Below are 23244 nucleotides of genomic sequence, written 5' to 3'. Positions count from 1 at the left end.
CGAGCTGTAATCTGGCACGCGACGCAGGACTACAATGCGGGGCACCCTCCCTCCCCTCCCCAACAATTCAGTCCCGCTCCCCCTCGCCCCCCAATCCTCTCTCGCAGGTTGCTAAGCAGCGGGAATCTGCTCCTAAGAGGAACTCGGAAGTGTGGTCTTGTTAACAAAAGCACCGGCTCCCTTTTCCCCTCCCTGTCCGCTGATTGGACGGCGTTTCATTCGCCGGGCGCCATGACGAGAGAGGGCGGGAGCACTACAGCGCCCCGCCGGACGAAGACTGCAACTCCCAGCAAGCCCCGCTCCATCATCCCGGAAAGCGACGTTCCTAAAACGACCGGGAATACCCATAGAGGTAAGATGAGAAGGCTGTTGCTGGTCATGCTCGTCGCTTCCGGTGCGCTTGCGCCACTCCGACAAGGCCTCGCCCGGGCCACTTTGCTGGGTTCTTGTGAGCCACCCTCATTCCCCTCCTGCGAGCTGTCATCTGGCAGACGACGCGGGCAGGGAGGGGAAAAGGGAGCCTGTGCTTTTGTCAACAAGTCCACACTTGCGTGTTCCTCTTAGGAGCACATTGTAGTCCTGCGTCGTCTACCAGGCTAGTTTACAGCCTAGCACTGCGCTACAGCCCTTCCCCAAAGTGGAAGCTGCAGTTCAACAATCGCTCATGAGTTAGCGGTGAAGCCCAATTCTACACAAAGATTAGTTGTCAGAAATTAAATTTGGGCCTGCTTTTTTGATGAAGCCCTGACATCTCCCTGCAAGCTTTTTGCCCATTATCTTCCACGCCTTGGAACCCTCCCATCCAACTGTTTTGCATTTCTGTCCTTGCAAAAAGCTTGCAGGAGCAATTTTATGTATTATAATTCATTTGTAAGCCACTAAATTTCAGGATACAAACCGTCCATATCCCTAGCACCTCATTTTTCAAAAAAAAAAAAAAAACCCTAACCAGAAACTTCAACCAAGATAAAAACTATTGAGATAACATATCTATGGTTACACACTCTTGTTTCACAATTCTTCCGCAGGACACAAATCAAGAAACCAGACTGTGATGGTACCAGTTGGGAAGGCAGTTTATTGTTCAAGTAAAAAAAAATTCACAAAAGAGAAGACTACAGATAATAGATAGAACAATGGATTATAATTAATAAGAGTAGTTTCAGTTCCAGCAAATTAATCACACTTGTGTTTACCAGATTTCCCCCCCAAAAAACAATCATTACAGAAGTAGAGGTTGAAATCTGAACAGAGGCAATTTCTGGCTCTGGTGGGTGAAGGCAAAGTTATATACTCCAAGTTTTGCAAAAGGGCCAGGCAATTCATTTTCAGTAGCAGAATATACAGCAGAGTGTTTTCGACAAATACCATTCGGGATCTAGTGAAGCTGAAGGCAATTTGAACAAGGGGGAGTGAAGAGAGAAGGGTTTGTTTTCATGATGCACACATTCACTTTAACTTTTCTTTCTGGTTAAAAAAAGATTTGGGGACTCGTCAAACCTCCCATGCCAGTTTCAGGCAGGCAGAAGCCATACACGCAGCCACCAGCCTGGTGCGGGCTGTTCTGGATTACATCTCCCAGCGGTGTCCGCATCACAGAGCAATGGCAGCTGCAGTCCAAAACATTTGGATGGCACCAGGATGGTAAAGGCTGGTTTACACCATGGGGTAAACAAACCCTCAAACCAGTACTGATTATTGCTCAACTCTAATCATCCCAAAAAAACAGCGTATGTGTAGTGGGTTCAGCAATGGCATCCACTTACTGCAGCATATATGAAATATATATATATATATATATATATATATATATATATATATATATATATATGTTTTAAAAAATAAAGTTTCTTATGTGTTATACAAAATAAGTGCTTCCCACCTCATTTTACAGAAACACGCACAGGTTCCGGGCGGCCTGGGGAACGGAGTCACTGGCTAGCTTCCAGAGACGGCCTCTTGCTCTGCAGATTCCACTTCCTCTTCTTCTCGAGAATTTCTTCTTCGAATATTTCTCTCTCCCTGAAAAATAAAGGTAAACAATAAGGGTTGGGGGGGGCAGAATCTAAGGTCCCGGATGGAAAACAAAATAGACAGGACTGACAGCAGCCAGCCAGGGTCTGGAAAGCCCCCCTCCCCATCTCCAAGACCACCAGCAACGGCGCTCGAAATCATACAAAGTACGCAGAAATTTGAAATCACACAGGCAAGGGTTGGCAACATCTACGGGCCAAACAGCAGTCGGTGCAAGGCCCGGCTTGCGGGTTTCTTCCCAGTTGAGGCATCCAGACGGCCCCCGTGAGGATGGAGGACTAAATGAGTCCCCTTTGGCCTGATCAAGCTGCCATGGGGTTCTCTTTACTGTTGTGAACAGGGAGGGCATGAAACTGTTGATCTATTTTTATTTGAGGGATATGTTCCATTTATTTATTTATGGTTATGTGTAGCCTGCTCTTCGCTGAACATTTTCAGTCCCAGAGTGGGGAACAAAGTAATCATGGTGAACAGGGTGATGTTGGTGTGCTTCTTACGACGGCTCGAGGCTACTGTCTTTAGACTGGCGGTTGTTTACCTGAACAAAGCCTTGAGCACAGATGTCTTTGTGGAAAATGCATGCAGGGTATAAATAAACTGGCCATGCCTCCATTTCCACCACCACCACCTTGCAATATTTGGGCACAGCAGAGAGTCTTCACAACTCTCTTTCATAAGCTGCCTCAAAGCCAGATTTCAGCTGAACTTCAGGACAAATTTCTTAACCGTCACAGCGGTACGACAATGGAACCAATGACCTCAAGAGGTGGTGGGCTCTCCAACCCTGGAGGCATTCATGAGGCAGCTGGACAGTCACCTGTCCAGGATGCTTTAAGTTGGATTCCTGCATTGAGCAGGGGGTTGGACTAGATGGCCTTACAGGACACTTCCAACTCTATGATTCTATGAAATTAAAGTAGATACCTTCGGCTCACCAAGGGCCCCCTCATGTATTTCTCTTCAGCCTTCTTATAATCAATGTGGTCCACAGCTGAAATGGCGTATATGATGGCCTGGGGGTGAAGAGAAAACAAATGCCACACTTTAGTGACCGTGGCTGCCAGATTAATGGAGGAACACCCCTAGAATGGAGGAGGGGGGGAAGGGCTGCAGCTCAGTGGTGGAACGTGGAAGGTCCCAGGTTTAATCCCCAATGGCATCTCCAGGTCGGGCTGGGAGAGAACCCTGTCTGAAATCCCGGAGAGCTGCTGCCAGTCAGTGCAGACAATAGTGAGCCAGAGGGACCAATGGTCTGACTCTGTATAAGGCAGCTTCCTCTTTAAAACCAGCTCTTTTTTCATAATCATGAGGACTAGAATCCTCACTATCTTCAAGGGAAGACCCACAGCCTAGTGGCATAGCACATGCTTTGCCTGCAAAGAGTCCCAGATCCAGTCCCCGATGGCATCTCCAGGTCAGGATAGGAAAGGCTCCCTTGCCCGAAATCCTGGACAGCCGCTGCCAGTCAGTGTTGGCAACCCTGAGTTAGACGGCTCAACGGTATAAGGAAGCTTCCCGCCGTTCCAACTCCTTACAGGATTGTTTTTCTTTTACCTCAGGGAACAAGACATCCAAGACGAATTTGATTTTGTCTCCGTTTATTTCGGGCAACAGTCCGGCGCTGACCTCTTGGTAAACCCCGTGCAGGTAGCTGAGCACAAGGTCCTGCTGAGCGTCGTCCTCTAGGTACGTCTCCGTGCAGGTCAAGTACGGCCGGGCGGCAAAGAATTCCCTCAGCCAGTGCGACGGCTTCTTGCTCCTCAGGATGGAGCGGAGGTGCTCATCTGCCCCCTTGGCCTTGACGATGAACTCGACGATGCGGGCGTTGGCCTTGTCCCGGGCCGCCCGCGTCCGGTCAGGGAGGACTTTCCGGAGGGGCTTAGTGGGGGTCGCCTCCGATAGCGACTCGCTGAGGTCCGTCTCCTCCGTCTTCGGAAAGGTCATCTGGGACAGGTCAGGGAGGACCTCTCTCCGAACCGGGTAGCCTCAGGGAAAAGGAGACGAGAATGTCACGGTCTCCTTACGCTGCAGGAAGGCACAGAGGAAGTCTCCCTCCGCCCCCCCCAAATATAACTGACACGTTATTGCGTTCCCTCTCCAGCAAAACATACTTCTCAGAACTGGACTAGCACAGAGAGCCCAAAAAAAGTCTAGAGGTACCTTTACATACACACACACGCAAATACCTGTTTCAGAAACTGGAAGCGCTCAGAACCCCACCCCGAAAGAGGCAAGGCACCCATACCACCCAGAACGAAGAACAAAGTGAACATCCCTGCCAAAAAGCACCTGTCTTTTAAAAAATAATAATAATTGGGAGGGGCAGGGAGCCTTGGCACGCACCAAGGGGAGGGTGGTGTCTGAAGGCATCGTTGTTGGGGACCGCAGGGTTAATATCTCTGCTATTGACTCAACCCAAGCAGGTAGAAGGTCACTTTTTAAATCTGCATTTTTCTTTCCACATAGGAAGCTGCCTTCTACTGAAACAGAGCATCGGTCCGCCTAGTTCGGAATTGTCAGTACTGACAGGGCCTCTCCTTGCCCTGCCTGGTGACACTGCCGGAAACCGAACCTGGGCCTTCTGCATGCAGAACAGGTGCTCTGCCTCTGAGCTGTGGCCCTTCCCTGCGTTACCCGCCGTGAACCTGTCTGACAGGGCAGCACACAAATTCTCCTGAAAGCCAAGCATCTGAAACGTATGCCGCATCTCGATACCGACATGTCAACATTTAGAATCCCGGATAAATTAGCACGATTAAAACAAAAGTTCACAAGACCTGGAGCCTTGCAGGAGCGCCATTGCCTTGAAGCGATGAAGGGGGGGGGGAGGGAAATCTCCTCCCACCGAAGATCGCCAAGCACAAAGCATAGCCCCGCCTCCAAGTGGGAGGAGCAACCCATTTCCTGGGTTAGTCTCCACCGCCAAAGCAGAATGCACCTAAACGGGATTGTCAGCGTCGGCTGCTGTTGGCCTTCCAGAAGCAGGAGAGAACTATTTTGGGGAACTGAGTAAGAGGAACAGGCTCCCAATCTTGCCACAGGCTTCTTCAGAATGATGATGATGACGATGATGAATAGTTTATTTATAACAATACACATAATAGCTCTTAATGGTGGCTTTATCCGTGGTACAAGTAAATGCATTTTCTGTGTTAAATTCCAGTCTCCTCAAAGCCAGCTGAATTGCATTTGCACGCAGGTCTATAGTTTTGAGATTGTGTCCTGCTTGTCTGATCCAGCAGCCAGGCTCTTCTTATGCCCTCAAGAACCAGGATTTGAGTTGGGAGCAAGGATTCAGGTAAAGTGCTTCATCTCTAAGGGGTGGGCGTAGTTTATAAATACTCACTCATATCATCGACGCAGTACTCCAAGAAGGAGCCCATGAATGAATGACAACCTTGAGGGGAGAGAGAAAAGTTTCTCAATTAAATTCCGTCTTTGGGGTGGAGAGATTTCAAGCTGCAACCTGCCTCTGAGGCTTTGTTCCTTCCAAAGAGAAGCTGAGCATGAATATAAACCAAGAATAAAGAGGTTACATATGAGCCTGTTTGTGCATTGCCCCTTTATCACCAGCCAGTTCCACCAGGCTATATAGCAGGAGGAGAGAGAGAGAGTGAACGAGCGCACTAGAGCCTGATTTTTTCCTCTTCCCTCCCAGAGCTTTTTCCTTTTGTGTCACACCCTTTTAGACTGCAAGAGTGAAGGCAATGACTGGCTTTTATCAGTGATGTTTGTAAGCCCCACGAACCCCCATTACTTTGCGGGAAGGCTGTCCCACCTCCGGGCTCCATGGAAGATCTATTACTATTTGGCAGAGAGCCGAAGGCAAGTGGGGTGGGGGCGGGGGCAACAGACTGAAAAAGGAAACCAGGACTGGAAGGAGTCAGTTCAGGAGAAGAAATAAGGGGGGAGGGAATCATTGAGGAGAGCCAACTCCCCCACTGTGTCACCCAACTTCTAAACCAGGAGTGGGGAACCTTTCGTCAGCCCAAGGGCCACCTTCCCTTCCGGGCCACCTTCCGTGGACAACACGGCAAAAATGGGAAGAAGAAGAAATATAAATTTTGTCCTCTGTACAGTAGGCTAGTTTCTACACACACACACTGCTGTCTAAGCGAGAGGTGCGATCAGAGTTTGAGGGGACCTTCCCAAAACACTCAAGGCGGGTGCCAAGCAGGGCCAGTAAGCGACGTGGCCCGGGGAGAGTCCCAAGGGCCAGACAGCAAGGCCAGGAGGGCCGCCTTTGGAACTGTGGGAAGGCACCTCGAACTGGGATTGCGTGCCTGAAGGGAGGTAAGAAAGGAGTCCCTCCAGGTTCCTAAGGCTTGCACCTGTCCTTTGCTCGCCTGCCGATCTTCCTTCTTGGAAGCTGATACCTGTTAGGGATGCTGACCACACCGTCCAACTCTCCTTCCTGCTCCATCTTGCCTTTGGTTTGTCTCTTTCACCTGTGGCGCAAGGGCAAAGACCACGGCAGGTCCCCGAGCCTCCCGTGTAGCAAATTAGAACTAGAATCCCTTTCCTATCTGTTGTGTATCTCGCCGACGAGAGGAGCGCCCACCAAAACAAAAATAGCAGAGGCCCTTTCGCTTACCTACTCGGATTCTGTAGTCCGCTATCAAATTGATGCACCAGGTGATTTCAAGGCTGTGGTCCTCTCTGGCTTTTTCCTTATTGGGGGGGGGTGAAACATGGAAACGAACAATGAACTCAGCTCCCCCTCTTGTGGGACCGAACAACGCGAAACGAGCAGAGAGGAAACCCTTCAAGGATCACAGCAGGGGCCGTGCCCTCCCCCTTCCCCGAAAAGAAGCTCACATCTCGCCGTTTTTAAACTTACGATCAGCGTTTGCTTCTCTTCGCAATCAAAGTGTTTCAGGTTTCTGAGCGAGGTGGAGAAACTGCATGAAAAGAGATGGGGGGCGGGAGAACAAGTGGCATCAATCACCAAGCCAAAAAAATTCAACGGTTGATTCAGCCATGGGGAAAATTGCTTCTGTATTCAAATCTCCATCAGCAGAGATCCCCCGCTGAGAAAACAGCACAAAAGTACATCACGTTTTTGAGAGGGAGGCCTGGTGTCTGAAGGAGCGGTTTGTAGAGAACTGCCCATGAACATTCCAGGTGTCAGAGCAGCTCAGCCAATGGCAAGGAGACATCACCAGATTGTTATCTGATTGCGCTTATTTACCCTTTGGCTTTTTTGTCCTCCACGCATTTCTCTATGATGACGACGTTGGCTTTCTTGGCTTTGCGTTGCACCCTTTTCACCTTCAGGGAAGACAAAAGAAAACCTGACAGCTGCAACCGCTTGGCACAGCGAGGGAGGCAGGAATCCAAACCCAAATCACCCTGATCGTCTCAAGAGAGAGTATGGTTCGCAAGGTACTTCAAGCAATTAACAGAATGAAAACCTGAATGCACACTTGCGCATCCAGAGTTCTGTCAGACTGTCCAAAATGTCTATCTACCTCGGGGGTGGGGAGCCCCCAGCCCAATCTTGGCCCGCCAGGGGGTTCAATTTGGCCCATGAGGCCATTCGCCTCGCAAACCACGGCCACCGGACAATCAGCTGATGCGTCAGTGAAACAGACCCTTGCCAAGAGCAGGATTGAACCCAGGGGTTCAATCCTGCTCGCTACTGCTTTGCCGGTGCGTTTCCTGACATCTGAGGATGCCTTATTCTCCTCCATGTATTCGTCTAATCCTCTTTTAAAGGCCATCCAAGCTGGTGACCGTCACTGCTTTCTACAAAGAGTTTAACTGTGCGCCCTGCAAAGAAGTCCTTCCTTTTTCTCTCTCCTGAATCTGCCAACATTCCACTTCGTCAGATGCCCCCGGGTTCTAGTGTTAGGAGAGAGGGAGAAAAAACTTCTCTATACACTTACTCCATGCCGTGAATCACTTTATAGCGTGTTGCCTCCGACTTGCCCTTTCTTCAGACTAAAAAGCCCCCACACGCTGCAACCGTTCCTCATAGGGGAGTCACTCCATCTAGCTAGACAGGATATGCATTTCCCAGGGGTGGCCAGCTAAATTTTTATTTTTAAAAATTGGTAGATCTGCTTTTCACCAGTCTGGTCCTCTCCGCCCTAGACCCCACCCTCTCCTGGAGCTTGCTTCACGGGAGACAGGAATGGGTCCTTGAAGTGTGATAACGCCTCTCGCCCACCTGGATGGAGAGAAGCATGTGCGCACGTGGGTGCAGAAATCTCTTGATTTCCGTGTGGCTGGAATGCAGCCTACTCTACAAAGATTGAGCGTCACATCCCTAGTTCCCCACACACATTTGCCTTGGGCCCTGCCCACGCACTGGCATGCGGACCCCGGAAGGTTGCTCGGGAAGGAATGTGGCCCCCAGGCTCATAAGGACTCCTTAAGCCTTGCTGTGGCAGAAGCTTTTTGAACTCCCCTGGAGCAGATCTGTGTCTTGTTAGCAGGCAATGACATATTTATTACTAATCAGGTGGCAAAATTTGCTTTAGCTGCAGGAAAAGTAAGAGCTGGCTATCTAAAACACCATGCGGGATGTGGGGGCTGTGCCCCTGCACCATCCTGACGGTAGCATCTGTGTATTTAGATATGGGGTGGGTTAAGGTATCTCCCAGGAGAGGACATTTTATTTGAATTGTACCGCTGCTCTTCCATTTTATGCTGAAGAATTCTGTTTTCTTGTAATATGATCTGTTTTTAAATATATATTCTGTATTTTCTTATATTTGTTCAATTGTGGTGGCCTATGGCTTTGAACAATAAAGATTTCTTCTTTGCTTTGGCCAGGGGTGGGGAACTTTTGCGGGCCTCCAGAGGATGTTGGACTCCAAAACCCATCAGCACCAGCCGGCATGGTCAGTGGTCAGGGACGATGGGAGTCAGAGTCCAGCAACAGCTGGAGGGCTACGGGTTTCCCCATGCGTGGCTTTGACTGTTGCCCGAGCCTACTACGTAAACGGCTTGGAGAACTTTGTTGAACATATGAGTACCGGAAATCCCCTGTCCGTGTCTCCCGGGGGGGGGGCGAGATGGGACACCCCCCTCCCTAAAAGGCAATAAAATTAGGGTGTCATTTGTCACTCTTACCACAGCCGGCCAGTAAGGGTATCTTGGCAGCTTGCACCACACCAGCATCCCGGCTTCAATGGAACAAGGTTCTAAACGCACAATCAGAAAGACAGGGCAGTCGGGGGGCTGCAACCCCTGCAGATACTTTCAAGATCAAGGCCCACTGGCTTTTTGGGAAGGGGGGGGGAAGAGACATGCACCGCAGAAGTTGCGTCCGGCTCTGCGAACGCGCAAGCGAGGGTTTCCCCGGGGTGGGACGTCCAAAGGGGGTTTGATTGGTCTTCTCTCACCCACCCAATATATGGGTAGGGACATGGGAACATAAAAAGCGGCTTATGTACGGAGTCAGACCGTTGGTCCGTCTAGCTTAGTGCTGCCTGCACGGACAGGCAGCGGCTCTGCAGGGTTTCTCCCCCAGAGTTTAATATAATGAAGAATCAAGCAAACTAGCATCCAAAGGCTAAAACAAGCATTTAAAACTGGGCTCAAAAATATGCTGGACACCAGGGCAGCATCAAGGGTGTATACCGAAGTGGGTAACGCGCCTCACCTTGATGCAAGAGGATACTGGGTAACTCTTCGTCCTCGTCGTCCCTCGAACCTGGGCTCGGATTGTCTGCTCCTACGGGGCTGAGCTGCACAGAAGAGGGAGGTTCTAGTCCTGTTGATCAGAGGAAAAGCATGAACTTGTTTCAGCACTGGAATCTCTTCTTTAAAAACAACACGGCAACAGCGCATGGGGTGGTGGTGGAGAGAGGGCGAGAACTAATTTTACGTTACAATATGCCAAACTGGTGGTGGTGGGAAACCTTCGGCCCTCTAGATGTTTCTGAACGACACCTTTCATCAGCCCCAGAGAGCCCGGCTAATAGCCAGGGACGATGGGGGCTGTAGTTCAGCAACATCTGGAGAGCCAAAGGTACCCCACACCGCTCTCTCTCTCTCATACACACACGCGGCATGCAAAGAGAAGGCCAAATCAGCTATCTGAGGGAAGAACTGCGGGGCAGGAGCTGCTGTGCCTTCCTGGGCCTGGATGTTGTTGCCATCTCTACTCCTGGATCTGATCTGGAAGGGGGGTGGGGGAGAGGAGAGAAGAGCACCCTCAGGGGAAGGATCCCTCCTTCAGTCAAGGGCAAGACAGCCAGAACTGCCCCCGGCATCGGCTGTACCTTGAAGAGCTTGCTTTTCTCCTCCTCCCTCCCCATTCCTTTTTCCTCCTGTGTCGTGTCTTCTTTAAGATTTAGAGGCAGAAGGACTGTCTTGGAACTTTTTCTGTAAGCCACTTGGATCTTTTTTGGGGGGGGGGTTGGTTAAAGGGTGGGGTGGAAATGCTGTGAATATTTTTTTTTAAAAAAAAATCAATGCAATCCCACTATTCTGCCTCTTGGCCCTCGCCCACCTTCTTTAGCTGTGCCTTATCCATGGAACCCATCCTGGTCCCAGAGAGCTTGCTCCCCAACCACTCGACCACTTGAGTTTGCCATTATATATGTATATCCTTCCTCCCAGCAGGAGCCCAGGGCGCCATACTAAAAACACTTTAAAGCATCATAAAAACAGACTTTAAAATACATTAAAACAAAAGATCTTTAAAAACATTTTTTTAAAAAGCTTGGACGATGTCTTAAAAAAAGAAAAAAAGGTTAAAAAAGATGTTTTTTTTAAAAAAAGGTTTAACAACATATTAAAAAGCACGTCCAACGCAGACGCAGACCCTTGAGAAGAGTTTACTGGAAGAGGAGGGAGCAGGAGCAGGAGCAAAACCACAACCCTCTCCTACAAAAACCACTGGAGCTTCTTGCCGAGTTTTAAAGGTGCAGACTTTCCATGACCCAGAGGTAAAGACACCCTCTGCCCACCCCACAAGCATGCAAAATACCTTCTTCATCTTCAGAATCCTGAAGCTGGAACTGGTTCACGTTGACACGCGTGCTTTGATTTTCCTCTTCCTGACCTTCCAAAACGAACCCGTCAGGAGAGGGGCCTGATTTCGAGTCCTCCCTACGAGTCCTCCCTTGCCTTTCCTGGGAGAGGCACGAAGCCGCACAGGTTCGTTTCTGGCGAGTTCCTTCCAGGCCCTCCGAGTACCTGCTGCCATTGGAGGCTTTGATGTATTTCCTCGGGGGGGTCCCTCCTTCCTCTGAGAGGCCCCTCGCCAGTTTGGTTGAAATGCATTCAACGGGACAGCCCAGCAGGCTCCTCCGCAGCGTAGGCTTCATGCCCAATCTCCTGCCCGGGGGTGTTAACCTGGGGCAGCTTTTGCGAGAAGCGGGAGCCGGGGTACTTGCTCTAGCCGGCAATGGGAAACTGCTCTCCCTGCCAGACTTGCCCCGAACTTGATGGTGCCTCCCTTCAGCCTCCTTTAAGGAACACAGCGATTTCGCATCTGCACCGGGCTGGGATAACAATTTCTGCTCTTCTGGTGGCGTGACGGGCATTTCCACTTCTGAAAAGGCACCAGCCGCCTCCCTGGTGCCCGAAAGGTGTGGCAATTTTGATGAAGACCGCTTAGAGCTGGGAGATCCCTTGGAACTGAGGAGATGCTCCCCTTCAGTCACCGCAACCTGCACCAGGGGGTTGGACTCGCTAGTCTCCTCCCCACTTTCAACCTCCTGCAGACCTTTTTGAGAGAGAGGCCGCTGCCAGCTAGCTGTAAACGACGGCAAATCCCCTACCTGGGGGTCATTCTGGGCTGATGTTTTGCCTTTTCTCCCTTTGGAAGGGGAGCCACCTTTGCGTGGGACACCTCGACGCAAAATATTCAGAGCCTCCCTCAGGGCACGCCGATATATCAGCTCCTCCACAGCATTGCGGCTTTTCCTTCTCTGGCTCTGATCTGTCGAGACACATCTAAAAGACTCATAAAATAGTATTTGCCACCAACTCTCCTGCCAATCATCCACTGTGTATGTCCCCCTGAAGTCCTTGCGGGGAAAGGGTGGGCTACAAATCTGAAATGGAGGGGAGTTTCTGGCCTTCTCTTCAGTGGTTTGGCGAGGACCTGCAGCCATTTTTAAATGTTTTTTTTTAAAAAATGTGTTTTTAAATTTGTATATTTGTTTTTAATTGTTGTAAACCGCCCAGAAAGCTTTGGCTCTGGGGCGGCATGCAAATGTAATAATAATAATAATAATAATTAGCTCCATTCCACCCACAATAGCTCTTCCGCTGGGCTGCGTCTAAAGGATCGACGGCCCATCCCCTTGGTGGTGGGTCCCAGTGGTGTCCCTCCTGCCCCCCCAGAATACTGCCCAGTGCCTAATTCGCTATGCTTTCAGTACCAGGCAAAACCTTTTGAACTTCCCCAGGCCTTTAAAAACATTGGAACATCGTTAATATTTTTATCACTTTAACTGCAGAAGTACTCCTCAGTGGAAATTAGATTGCATTTTTTGTTCCATGGGGATTTTTTTTGTGTGAGTGGCTCTGTTATTAGATGATATGACCTTGGCTGAAATTTATTTTCACTGGGTGGTATTTAATGCTAGCCTTACTCAGACTCACTGACTTTCCTACACACGACTAACTTAGGTTCATTCATTTCAATGGGTCTACTCTGAGTAGAACTGCGCTGAATACAACTCATTATGTACTGTTATTATGTCTCCAAGTGACTGAACAGGAAAAAAAACCCAGAAGTTAAATAAATTAAAATCCAAAAAAAAGAACATGCAAAAGTAAAATTATCTCTGCTACAGAGATTGGTGGCCTTGTGTTTTTTCCCCTTTTAGTCCTTGTGCTGTTTTATGACTGGCACTTTACTGGATTTGCAGTTTTAAATTTTCTGAATGCTTTTTGGCACCACCAATAAAAAGCAGTATGTACCTGTAATAAAAGAAATAGGATTTTTTAAAAAATCCAGGGAAGGGCTGTAGTTCAGTGGTTGGAGCAATGCAAGACTCCTTTTCTGAAAACCTGGAGATCAGCTGCCAGTCATCGCAAACGAAAGCGAGCGCTAGACAGACCGATAGTCTGACTCAACATAAGGCAGCTTTGTAGGTTACAATTTCAATTAGCTCTCAATCCAGAATTGTGGAGACTGGGATTCATTTTTGGGGTTTGCAGGGAAGGCCAATCGCTCAGTGGCACCGCACTTGTGCTGTGCACAAGAGGTCCCAGGTTCACTCCCTGGCATTTCTAGGTAAGGCTGGCAAACAGGCTTTGCGCAAAACTCTGGGGAGTGGCTGCCAGTCAGTGTAGACGATCCTGAACTCTGACTGGGTACAAGCCAGCTTCCGGTGTCCCTAAGATGGTTTGCCCGACTCCAAAGAACAGGCAAAGCTGTGCGGACGAGGACTCTCATAGCACAAAGCTCCTACGGAGCAGGACTGACTCCACAGAGAATATTTCATTTATTCATTGCATTTATATCCCACTTTTTCTCCAAGAGCTCAAGGTGGTGGACACGATTCTCCCCCTGCTCATTTAATTCCTGCAACAACCCTGTGAGGCAGGTTAAGCTGAGAGGCAGTGGCTAGCCCCCAAGGTCACCCAGGGAGGTTTACGGCTGAGTGCGGAATTCAAAGCCAGGTCTCCGTCCAACACTAACCACTGCACCACACTTCCTCTGTGCCGGTTAGGAGGGAGAATGTCAAAAAGTATCCACGCTGTACTCGGAGAGACTTCAGCAGAACAGGTGGCATAAACATTCTCTCCCTTTTCCCGGCAAACGCTCACATACACCCACACAGATTTTTAAAAGCAAATCTCACCTAACTGAGAGGCAATGCTGTTGATGTTCTCCTCATTCAAAGGTTTAATATTGGCACAGCGTACGTTTACCCTTTCAAAACAAGAGAAAGCAGTCAGAAAAAAATAACAACCTGGTCCTTCTTTGCAACCAAGCTATACTATTAACAGTAACCGGCTTTGGTTTTTGTTGTTGAGAAATCAGATGCTACATAATCAAATCTAGATCTGCTGCTGGCCTGCTGAATCGCTTGCAGTCACCGGCAAAGTTTCTGATTCCCAGTTGTTTAAAGAGAAATGACAACAGCTTCCATTACCCACCCTAAAACAGATGCCTGCTTAGACGCAGGGTTGTAAATAGCTCTCTCCTGGACACCTACCTAAGGAAGGCCGCTCACACACAACCCAGGGGTGTGGAAACCTTAGCCCTGGGGGCCAAATGTGCCTCTCCAGGACTCTGTTTGGCCCTTGGGACTCTCGAACAGGCTGCCCCCCCTGACCACTCCACGCCATGCACCCCCACGAGTACTTATAACATGTCCTTCAACTGCAATAATGTCCTGCCCGGGTGGGGGCTAAGCAGGTGTGTGTACATATAGAAACTCCTAACTCTTGCATGCAAGGCTGGACTTCGGGGTGGGCGATCTGGGGGACGGCGCAAAGCTGAGCTCCGTGGCTGTGGGTTTTTTAAGGTATTGTCTGCAGCGACCTACGGTGGCAAAAAGCAAACGTATGTAACCTTCCCCCCACCCCGCAGGGTGCTCGGGTGCTAACTACAAATGTGATTTTCCTTCAGTGAGCTTTAAAGCATGCTGCTTTTCCCATTTCAACTTTCAATATCATTTGAGCTGGGTAAAAATCCAGCGGAGCACGGCTGGGCTCAGAATAAAACAGAGGCGTAAGCTGCTTATCCCAAGGAGTACCTGCAGATGAGAATTCTCACATATAGTCTGTGCTTGCAATAATTCTTTGCACACACACATGCATGGGTCCTTGTGGGGGACGGCAGCAGGGCCCCCAACCCAGGACACTATTTATCCTATTTATAGAGGGCTGAAATGCAGTCTTCTGTACACAAGGCAAGAGCCACCTTCATTGCTTGGCCTATTTTTGCCTCTGGCTCCACCCACCAGTGGAACGCGGCCCCCAGGAGGCTGCCCGTGAGGGAACGTGGCCCTCCTGTAGATATATTTGGGAGGCCAGAGTCAAACCTGCAAGGGAAGAGGCTTTGCAAACAGGTAGCGCTGCAGAAGCCTGTTGTTGTTATGTGCCTTCAAGTCAGTTTTGACTTATGGCGACCCTATGAATCAGCGACCTCCAAGAGAATCTGTCATGAGCCACCCTGTTCAGATCTTGTAAGTTCAGGTCTGCGGCTTCCTTTATGGAATCAACCCATCTCTTGTTTGGCCTTCCTCTTTTTCTACTCCCTTCTGTTTTTCCCAGCATTATTGTCTTTTCTAGTGAATCCTGTCTTCTCATGATGTGTCCAAAGTATGATAACCTCAGTTTCATCGTTTTAGCTTCTAGTGACAGTTCTGGTTTAATGGAGAGGCCCGTAACGGAACTTAACTGTTTGTTCTCACACATGATTTGAACCCGAAGGGTGGCCAGCTTGTCCGGCGATCTTCTCCGGCTTCTAGACAAAACCTGGCAGGGAGTTTGAATAAGATCAATTGGTGGGGGAAGCCAAGGACCCAGAGGATCCTACGCCGCCTTCTTTCCCCAACACACCTCCAAATAGGTCCCCTGAAATACTCCAGTGTGCAGAGTTACCTCCCTCTCACCACAGTCAATTGGGGGGGGGGAGAAGGGGAGTAATAAACACAAAGAAAAAAATAGGAAAAGCTACCGCCCTCCATCTCCTGCCGTGGTCACAGTTTGTCAGCACGGCTTGGCTGCATGCAGATTCTTACACATTCTTTGTGGCAGTGCACCTGATTTGCATGCAGGAGTCCCAGGTTCAAATCCCCTGCATTTCCAGGGAGGGATGGGAAGATCCTCTGCGTGAAAACCTGGCGAGCCACTGTCGACAATTCTGAGCTTGATGCACACTGACTCAGTCCAAGGCAGCTTCCTTGGTTCCTGTTTAAATCAGCCCTTCACTCAGAACCATGAGGACTAGAATTTTACTTTATTTTTAAGGACCCTAACACAGTGGCAGGGCAACGGCTTTGCATGCAGAAGATCCCAGTTTCAATCCCCAGCATCTCCAGGAAAGGCTGGGAACATCCCCTGGTTGGAATCCTGGCGAGCCTCTGCCAGTCAGTGTAGGTTGGCAGAGACTAGATGGACACACGCTCTGACTCACTGTACAGCAGCTCCCTCTGTTCCTCTGATTGCCTTCACAAATCCACACGGGCAAAACACAAAAGCCAGATTGTCCCTGTTATTTGTCAGTTTGTTTTGCAATTTTATCCCAAATATCTCCGAGAGGAGGCCGTTGCACTTTACCACTCACCATTGCCAACCCCGAAAAAAACCAAACAAACCGGAACAGCATCCCCAAGAGTCCGGGGGGGGGGAGAGCTGTTAAACCCCATCACCTTTGCTGGCCAGAAGTGCTTCTTCCACTTGCAAAGGACGTATTCTGCCTCGGTCATGGCTACTGTTCATGGAGCGGGCAGTCAAGGAAGGCTCCAAGGTGAAAGGGGTGGCCCTCCAGGGTTCATGGATCTTTGAAGACAAAATGTTCAGTGGGAGAATGATTGATTGTCGCGAACCAGAACAGTTTTATCTTACTCTTCCTCTCAAGGATTTGCATCCAGCTAAGTTCTAGTTCACAGCTGGTATTGCACAGTGCGGAGGAAAGCCTGGCTGGGAGTCCAGAATCTGCAAGTTCATCATGTCTCCTGGGTGTCAAGGGCCAGCTAAAGATTACCCCCACAGCGAGTGGCTCAGGGGTTACGTGCCCTGCCACCTGTGCAGCCGTGGGCAAGCTGCAGAGTCCCAAGGAGCCCAGTTGCCCCCAGCTGGCAGTAGCGGACAAGGAAGGGGCCGGCTTGTGCAGCTGTGGCAAGCTGAGCAGGCCCTAGCCAGCTGGGGAGGACTAGCCTCAGAGGGAGGCCATGGGAAACCCCCTCTGAATACCGCTTACCATGAAATCCCTATTCGTAGGGTCGCCATAAGTCGGGATCAACTTGAAGGCAGTACATTTACATTTTGTAAGTTCTGCTTCAGAGCAGACCCACTCAAATTCATGGCCTTACGTTAGTTGTGCCGAATTGATAGAAACAATGCCAGGAATTCAGGATGGGATATTATCATCAATTTGTTACAGAGCATTACGGATGAGCACAAAATTCCTCACTTTAATCCCTCAGTCACGTTGTATTATTATTTATTAATTTGCCCTTTAATTTGATTGCATTAAATTAAAAAGCTAGGGAAAGGCCGTAGCTCAACGGCAGAGCATCCGTTCTGCAAGCAAAAGGGACCTCCATTGCCTTCCTCTGAGGCTGAGAGGCAGTGACTGGCCCAAGGTCACCCAGTGAGCTTCATGGGTGCGTGGGGATTCGAACTCTGGTCTCCCAGGTCGTAGTCCAGCACCTTAACTGCTACACCAGACCCTGCTTAATCTTTTTTCTGCCTGCTGTAGCAATTGCAATGCCCTGTTCTAGATGCTGGGTGGCTTTTAAGTCTATTTATTGCCTCTTTTACTTTCTATATTGAATCTTGTATTACGGTTTTCTAAGAATTAACAGGCACGAACCACGTGGGAGAAGGTCAGTCCACAGACCACCGTTTGGGAACCCCTGATTTATGCTTAATAACCCTCCTGTTTTTAGAAATTCAAATTCTAGAGCCAAACCACTGACAAGATTAGCAGATCAGCAGTGCAAATATGAAGTATATTAAGGCGCAAGGAAGAGCTGATCAAAAGGGAGAAGCCATTTCCTCCCCCTGATGACAGGGGGTCAAGGGACCCCCATTTTTTTTAAAAAAAGGAGGGCCAACCATTCCCCACCCAAGATCAAAAGACAGGGAAAGCAAAAGGTGATGTCAGATGCATAGTAGAGATGGGTGAGAATTTCGATTCAGTTCTCATTTCAAGCAGAATTTATCAAATCCGCGCTTTCCGAAGCAATATGAGACCCGACACACAGCCATCCTTCGAAATTTCCATTTATTATAATTTTGGGATGCAGTTTGCCAACTAAATGATATTTACAAAAATGCTTATATTAGGGGAAAATGTGCATAAAAGTGAACATATGAGTGAAAACAACAAGCAAAAAGGCATAATGAAAAATGGTTTGTACCTTTGTCGAATTTGCCTACAAAAATGTGTTTATTTGGAGTAATTTGCACTACAAATTACCCTTGAAAACGGTCCGGAAGCTGCAACTGGTACAGAATGCGGCGGCTCGTCTGATTAAAGGCAGCCGCCGGCAAGATCACATCACTCCAGTTCTGAAGGAGTTGCACTGGCTACCGGTTGTTTTCCGGGCCCAATTCAAGGTGTTGGTTTTGACCTTTAAAACCCTACACGGTTTTAGCCCAGTCTATCTGAAGGAGCGCCTCCAGCATCGTCAGGGATGCCGCTCAACAAGATCAGCCTCAGAAGACCTTCTCTTGATCCCACTGGTTAAAACAGCTAGACTGGTGAGGACTAGAGAGAGGGCTTTTTCAATAGTGGCCCCCACCCTGTGGAACTCTCTCCCAAATGACCTCCGCCATGCCCCTTCGATGATGAGCTTCCGCCGGGCCTTGAAGACCTGGCTCTTCAGGCAGGCTTTTCGGGTGGGTTAAGTTTCTTACTGTTATGGTTTTAAATTTTAATGTTCTAATGTACTGTTTTATCTTGTACGTTGCCCAGAGTGGCTGGACAACCAGCCAGATGGGCGACTAATAAATTAATTAAATAATAATAATAATAATAATATGGTGGAGAACTTTCATGAGGATTTAAAAAAAAAAATCGCAGATTGCTGCATTTAACATTAGAAAACCAAGAAACTAAGAGAACTGAAATTGCCAGATCGTTCCATCCCTAATGTGTAGAAAATAGAGTGCAACCCCCCAGTTTCTTCATATGGGGAACAACCCCCCCACATGCATAAAACGAGGGAAGAATAAGACCCCCCCAAAAGCCTTACCAACAAAAGTGAATCCACCTATCTCCCCCCCCCACTGTCAAAAAAAGAGAAATGACTCAAACTAAGCCTCCATGGCAACACAAATGGGTGAAATATTGGGAGGGGGGGTTGGTAGTAATAAGGAAAGTATAACTCCCCCAAAGGGAACCCCCACACTGAACAAAAAGGAGGGAGTAAAATTTGATATTTGTATACATATATATATATATATATATATATGAAGCAGGATTGGGGAGGGGGAGAATTGAGATAAAGAGGGGCAACACGTGGATCAAAAAGAAGTGTAGGGGGGGTGCAACCAAGTGTAGGGGGGGTGCAACCCACCCACCCCATAGAGAAGTGAACTGACCTCCTCCCTTGTTAATAGCAAGTGGGCCAAATTATTTGGGTGTGTGTGGAAGGTGCGAGCCCCTCTCCCCAAAAAGGGGGGACAGACAACCACTGCCCCCCGAAAAAGAGGAGAGGAAGGCCCCAAGCAACCACAGCCCCCCTCCCCAAATATTAAACAGGGAGGGGATTTGAGCACCCCCACCTCCTGCCTGGGGCGGGGGGAGGAAGATACCTGGGCAACCCACAAGTCTGTATTAGGAGAAGGGTGTGCGTTGGGGGGGGAACCCTGGTGAAAGCATATTATGGGATAATGACGTCTTTTCCCTCCCCCCACTCAAGTAAAGGGGAGAACAAAAGCCCCACAAAAAAAGTTTGCCTGCGCTCTCGCTCTCTCTCTGCTGTGTATATATATAAAAATTAAATACCTCAAGTCGGGAGAGGAAGGGAGGCGGGATTCGAACCAGCCACACCAGGGGAACGTCGGACTCTCGGTGAGGGCGCCGCGCACTCCTTTCCCCGCCCTTTTAGTCCGTGATGCGCGGGTGACAAGCTCTGGCCGCGCCCCCTCTCCAGTTGGGGCCACGCCCTCTTCTCGGCTCACCTTATTCCTTCTCTAGTTGTTGCCGAGCCCTGCCAGTTGGCCACGCCCCTTCCCCTTCCCCTCCCCTCCCCTCTGTCACGGTTCAGGCCTCGCCTCGTTCTGCTTTTCGGCCGTTGTCGCTGAGGGCCAACTTTGGCCACGCCCCTCCCTCCTGACTCTTCCTACTCCTTTTGGAAGCTCCGCCCACATTTTTTTTTAAAAAATAGGGCCAATCCGCTTGAGGGATTCATCTCCGTCTCCCTCTCTGGGCCCCCAAAACCTTCGGCTCGCGCGAGAGGAGGGAGGGCCAATCAGAACGCTGGGGGAGGAGTTTAGAAGTCGCCATGGTGGCTGCTTGTTTGTGAGGAATTTTCCTCGCCTCCCTCCTCCCGCCAATCAGAATGAAGAATGAGACGTCATTCGCGCGCCAGCCTTTCTTTCCCCAGCCCCGCCCCTCAACTCCCCTCTTGCGCGCGCGCTTGCCCCCCCCCTCCGTGCTCGAGGCATTTTTAACGGCCTTCCTTGAGAGGGCGTTGAGGAGGGCGGGGGACGTTTAGCCAATCAGAAACGCCGTTCTGCTCTGTCGTCATTTCTTCATGGACACCGCCTCTTACCACCCACTTCATGTCATTTTTTAAAAATCATCTTGCTGCGTTGTTTCTCCTAAGGAAATTTTTTACCCCCTTATTCTTTCCCGGTGAGCTGAAACAGTAGAAACAAGCATGGGCATTATCCTTTATATACACATTATTATTAATATAATAATATAATAACAACAATACACAGAGATGCCTAACCCCAACACGGAAAAAGTAATGTCAGGAACAGGTCCATACCCACCTGCGTTTCCAAAACATCTGATAACAGCCACATTTCCCCCCTGACTAAAGACTGATGGCAAACTTAAGCCTGAAAGCCCTCAGGGGTGTCTGTACCTCCTACCTTAGCATTTTTCAGAACAAAGCAACCATGCAGAGATGCGGCAGGCAGCCTCCTTTTGACAAGTAGGGTCACTCTGCTGCATGACTATCAGGAATGTGGGGTGTGAATCAAACAATCCAAATTTCACCTGGTGGTGGAAATGCAACAGATAGAGGCTAAGCAGAAGGAAGAGCAAGGATTCATGCAGAGAGCCAACAGGCAGTCGTGTGTGTGTGTGCGTCTTCAGCTTACGGGAGTCTTTCATTCTTCCCCCCCTCCCCCCAGTTACTCAGATACATGCACACACATTGTGGTTAAAACCATGACACAATAAAAAAGATTGTCTGTTTGGCTATACTTCAGATAAAAATGGGGTGGGGTTTTTACTTTTTTGGTAAAAAATGCGGTGCCGGTACTCATATTTTGATAAAACGTCTGTGGGTGCCAGCACAAAATGGCTGCCATGGGGGGCAAAAAAAAGAGATGCTGGTACTCTGTACCAATGCGTACTGTCACAAAAAACGCCCTGGCCCTATTATAACTAAATCTTAAGTATTTGGAACTGAAACAATATTACCCACAAAATGAACACCTCTTCCGTTCATATCCTGTTAAGGGCTTGTCCACAGATGTTGAGCTATGCATCCACCCCTCCAAATGCGGGCATTTTGGTGTGCATGCAAGCATGCATGCATGAAGGCAATTCATGCAAGCATGCACGCATGGACAGAGAGCTGGAAATCTTCCCCTGCTTGGGCTGTGCACCCTCTAAATCCTGCCACCCAGACAAGAGGATGCTAAAATTTAAAACATTGTCCTTCTAAAACTCCTCTAATGTTTCTTGGGTGGAATTAGGTGCCCTTGCTAAGACGCATGAGAGCGTGGCACAATTCTCATGCGCGTGGTCTCTTACAAACTGAGCTGAGAAGGATCAGCAGCAGTCATCTCTTTCCAAACAGAACCCTACAGAAAATAGATCCATGATGATCCAGCTACAGGCATCTGTATGCACTGGACCACTAATATTCAGTGCCCTGATCTTTTGCAGTTTTAATTACATTTTTTTAAAGTGTGCCTTGGAGCATAGATCAGCATTCTTCAACCTGGTTTCCCCCCCGAGTTGCAGTCCAAAGCATCTGGAAGGCATCAGGTTGGGGAAAGCTAGGGTAGATCGATTATGCACATATAGTTGTTCTACCCCAGATAACAAGTGAGTGCAAGAAATCATGCGGAACAGTTTAAGCACAAAACTGTCAAGAGGAGTGGGAGCAGGGGTGGATTCATAAGAGGTTCTAAAGTAGGCAGGCAGCTTTGGAAAATCTGCTACATACTCAGCCTTACAGCCATTTGTTTTAGGAAAGAAGGTCTTGGCGCATGAACGTGGTGGCCTCAAGTCATCTCATGTGGTGGTTGCCCCATTTACTGAACTCTGGGTAGAGATGGTGTAAGAATATTCGCAAAATCGAATTTGGTATCGAATTCTGGGATAATCCGCAAGTTCGTCTCGTCAGGCTCCCGTTCTTTGCATGCATTCGTGGCTGTCGGCGACAATGTAATTTTTTTTTTAAAAAAAGTCACATCAAAAATTGCATAATTGTTTTGTAATCAGCTGCTGCTGTATACATTAAATAAATTATACACCAGCATAAGATATAATGGGGGGAAATATGTAATTTTTCAGAAGAACTAACGAAAAAAAGAGGGAGAACCGTGATAACCAGCAGAACAGAATTTATGGCAGCCCCTTTGACAAATTAAATATTAGACATGGGCCATCTCTGTTATTTTTGGCACCTATTGAAGACCTTCCTCTTTCAACAAGCCTTTTAAGCTGAGAACTTATCCCAGTCTGCCTCTGTGTTGGAATTGCTTTTTAATATGTTTTTTAACCTTTTTTTCTTTTAAAACAATACATTTTTAACCTTTTTCTTTTTTAAAGATGTCTTGGAAGCTTTTTAAAAAAATGTTTTTAAAGACGTTTTGTTTTAATGTATTTTAATGTCTGTTTTTATGATGTTTTAAAGTGTTTTTAGTGCTTTTGTTTGCCGGCCTGGGCTTCTGCTGGGAGGAAGGACGGGATATCAGTCAAATAATAACTAAATAATTAAACTGAAAAACTAAATGTAATCAGATAGCAAACCTCATCCGTAACTCATGGGAAAGGGGGCATCCACAAAGGGATCAAGCAGGTTTTCCTGTTCCTTTCCTGAATTATTTCAGCTCTGTGTCTCAGCCCCAGAACCCAGTTTAACTTGAGAAAATGATAAAATAATGGTTCCCAAACTTTTCCTCTCAGGGACCACCTGAAAATTGCCAGGGGTCTCGGCAGGCCACTTAAAGATTTTTCTGCCTATAGTAGCCATTGCAGTGTGTTGTCCTAGAGGCTGTATGATGTTTAGTTGAATTTGTATTTCTTGTACTGCATTTGATTGTGTTCTATAGAATTCAGATTGTAAATACCGTATCATAAGAGAAGCAAGTAAAAATCAACATGAATATTCAGCGTGATGGGTGGGCGGTCTCCTCTCT

The 23244-nt window shown here is 48.5% G+C and overlaps 1 protein-coding gene across 1 annotated transcript; it reads right to left on the bottom strand.

The window, feature by feature from the left end:
- Window positions 1-1052: 1052 nt before the first annotated feature.
- On the bottom strand, window positions 1053-19872 carry PWWP3A (PWWP domain containing 3A, DNA repair factor). The gene is made up of 14 exons (XM_061601273.1): window positions 19640-19872; window positions 16332-16461; window positions 15359-15435; window positions 13812-13882; window positions 10979-11935; window positions 9647-9757; window positions 9115-9185; window positions 7226-7305; window positions 6875-6935; window positions 6629-6704; window positions 5381-5431; window positions 3589-4019; window positions 2959-3047; window positions 1053-2022 (listed from the first exon to the last, which is right to left on the bottom strand). The coding sequence occupies exons 2-14, from the start codon at window positions 16386-16388 to the stop codon at window positions 1932-1934; spliced, it is 2223 nt and encodes a 740-aa protein (XP_061457257.1). The 5' UTR covers window positions 16389-16461; window positions 19640-19872; the 3' UTR covers window positions 1053-1931.
- Between the last annotated feature and the right edge of the window lie 3372 nt (window positions 19873-23244).

This window comes from Rhineura floridana, chromosome 18 (genome assembly GCF_030035675.1).
Source record: "Rhineura floridana isolate rRhiFlo1 chromosome 18, rRhiFlo1.hap2, whole genome shotgun sequence".
Classification (NCBI taxonomy): domain Eukaryota; kingdom Metazoa; phylum Chordata; class Lepidosauria; order Squamata; family Rhineuridae; genus Rhineura; species Rhineura floridana.
Note: the sequence above shows the minus strand (reverse complement) of the source record. Positions and strands in the feature narration are given on the sequence as shown.

Bases quoted from the DNA above. Each gene is read 5' to 3' on its own strand.
- PWWP3A (XM_061601273.1), bottom strand. From the start codon at position 16,388: ATGACCGAGGCAGAATACGTCCTTTGCAAGTGGAAGAAGCACTTCTGG. The intron at 3,048-3,588 runs GTAAAAGAAAAA...CTTCACCCCCAG, and splicing joins TGGATGTCTTGTTCCCTGAG to GCCATCATATACGCCATTTC. The intron at 2,023-2,958 runs GTATCTACTTTA...TTTATTTTTCAG, and splicing joins GGGCCCTTGGTGAGCCGAAG to GGAGAGAGAAATATTCGAAG.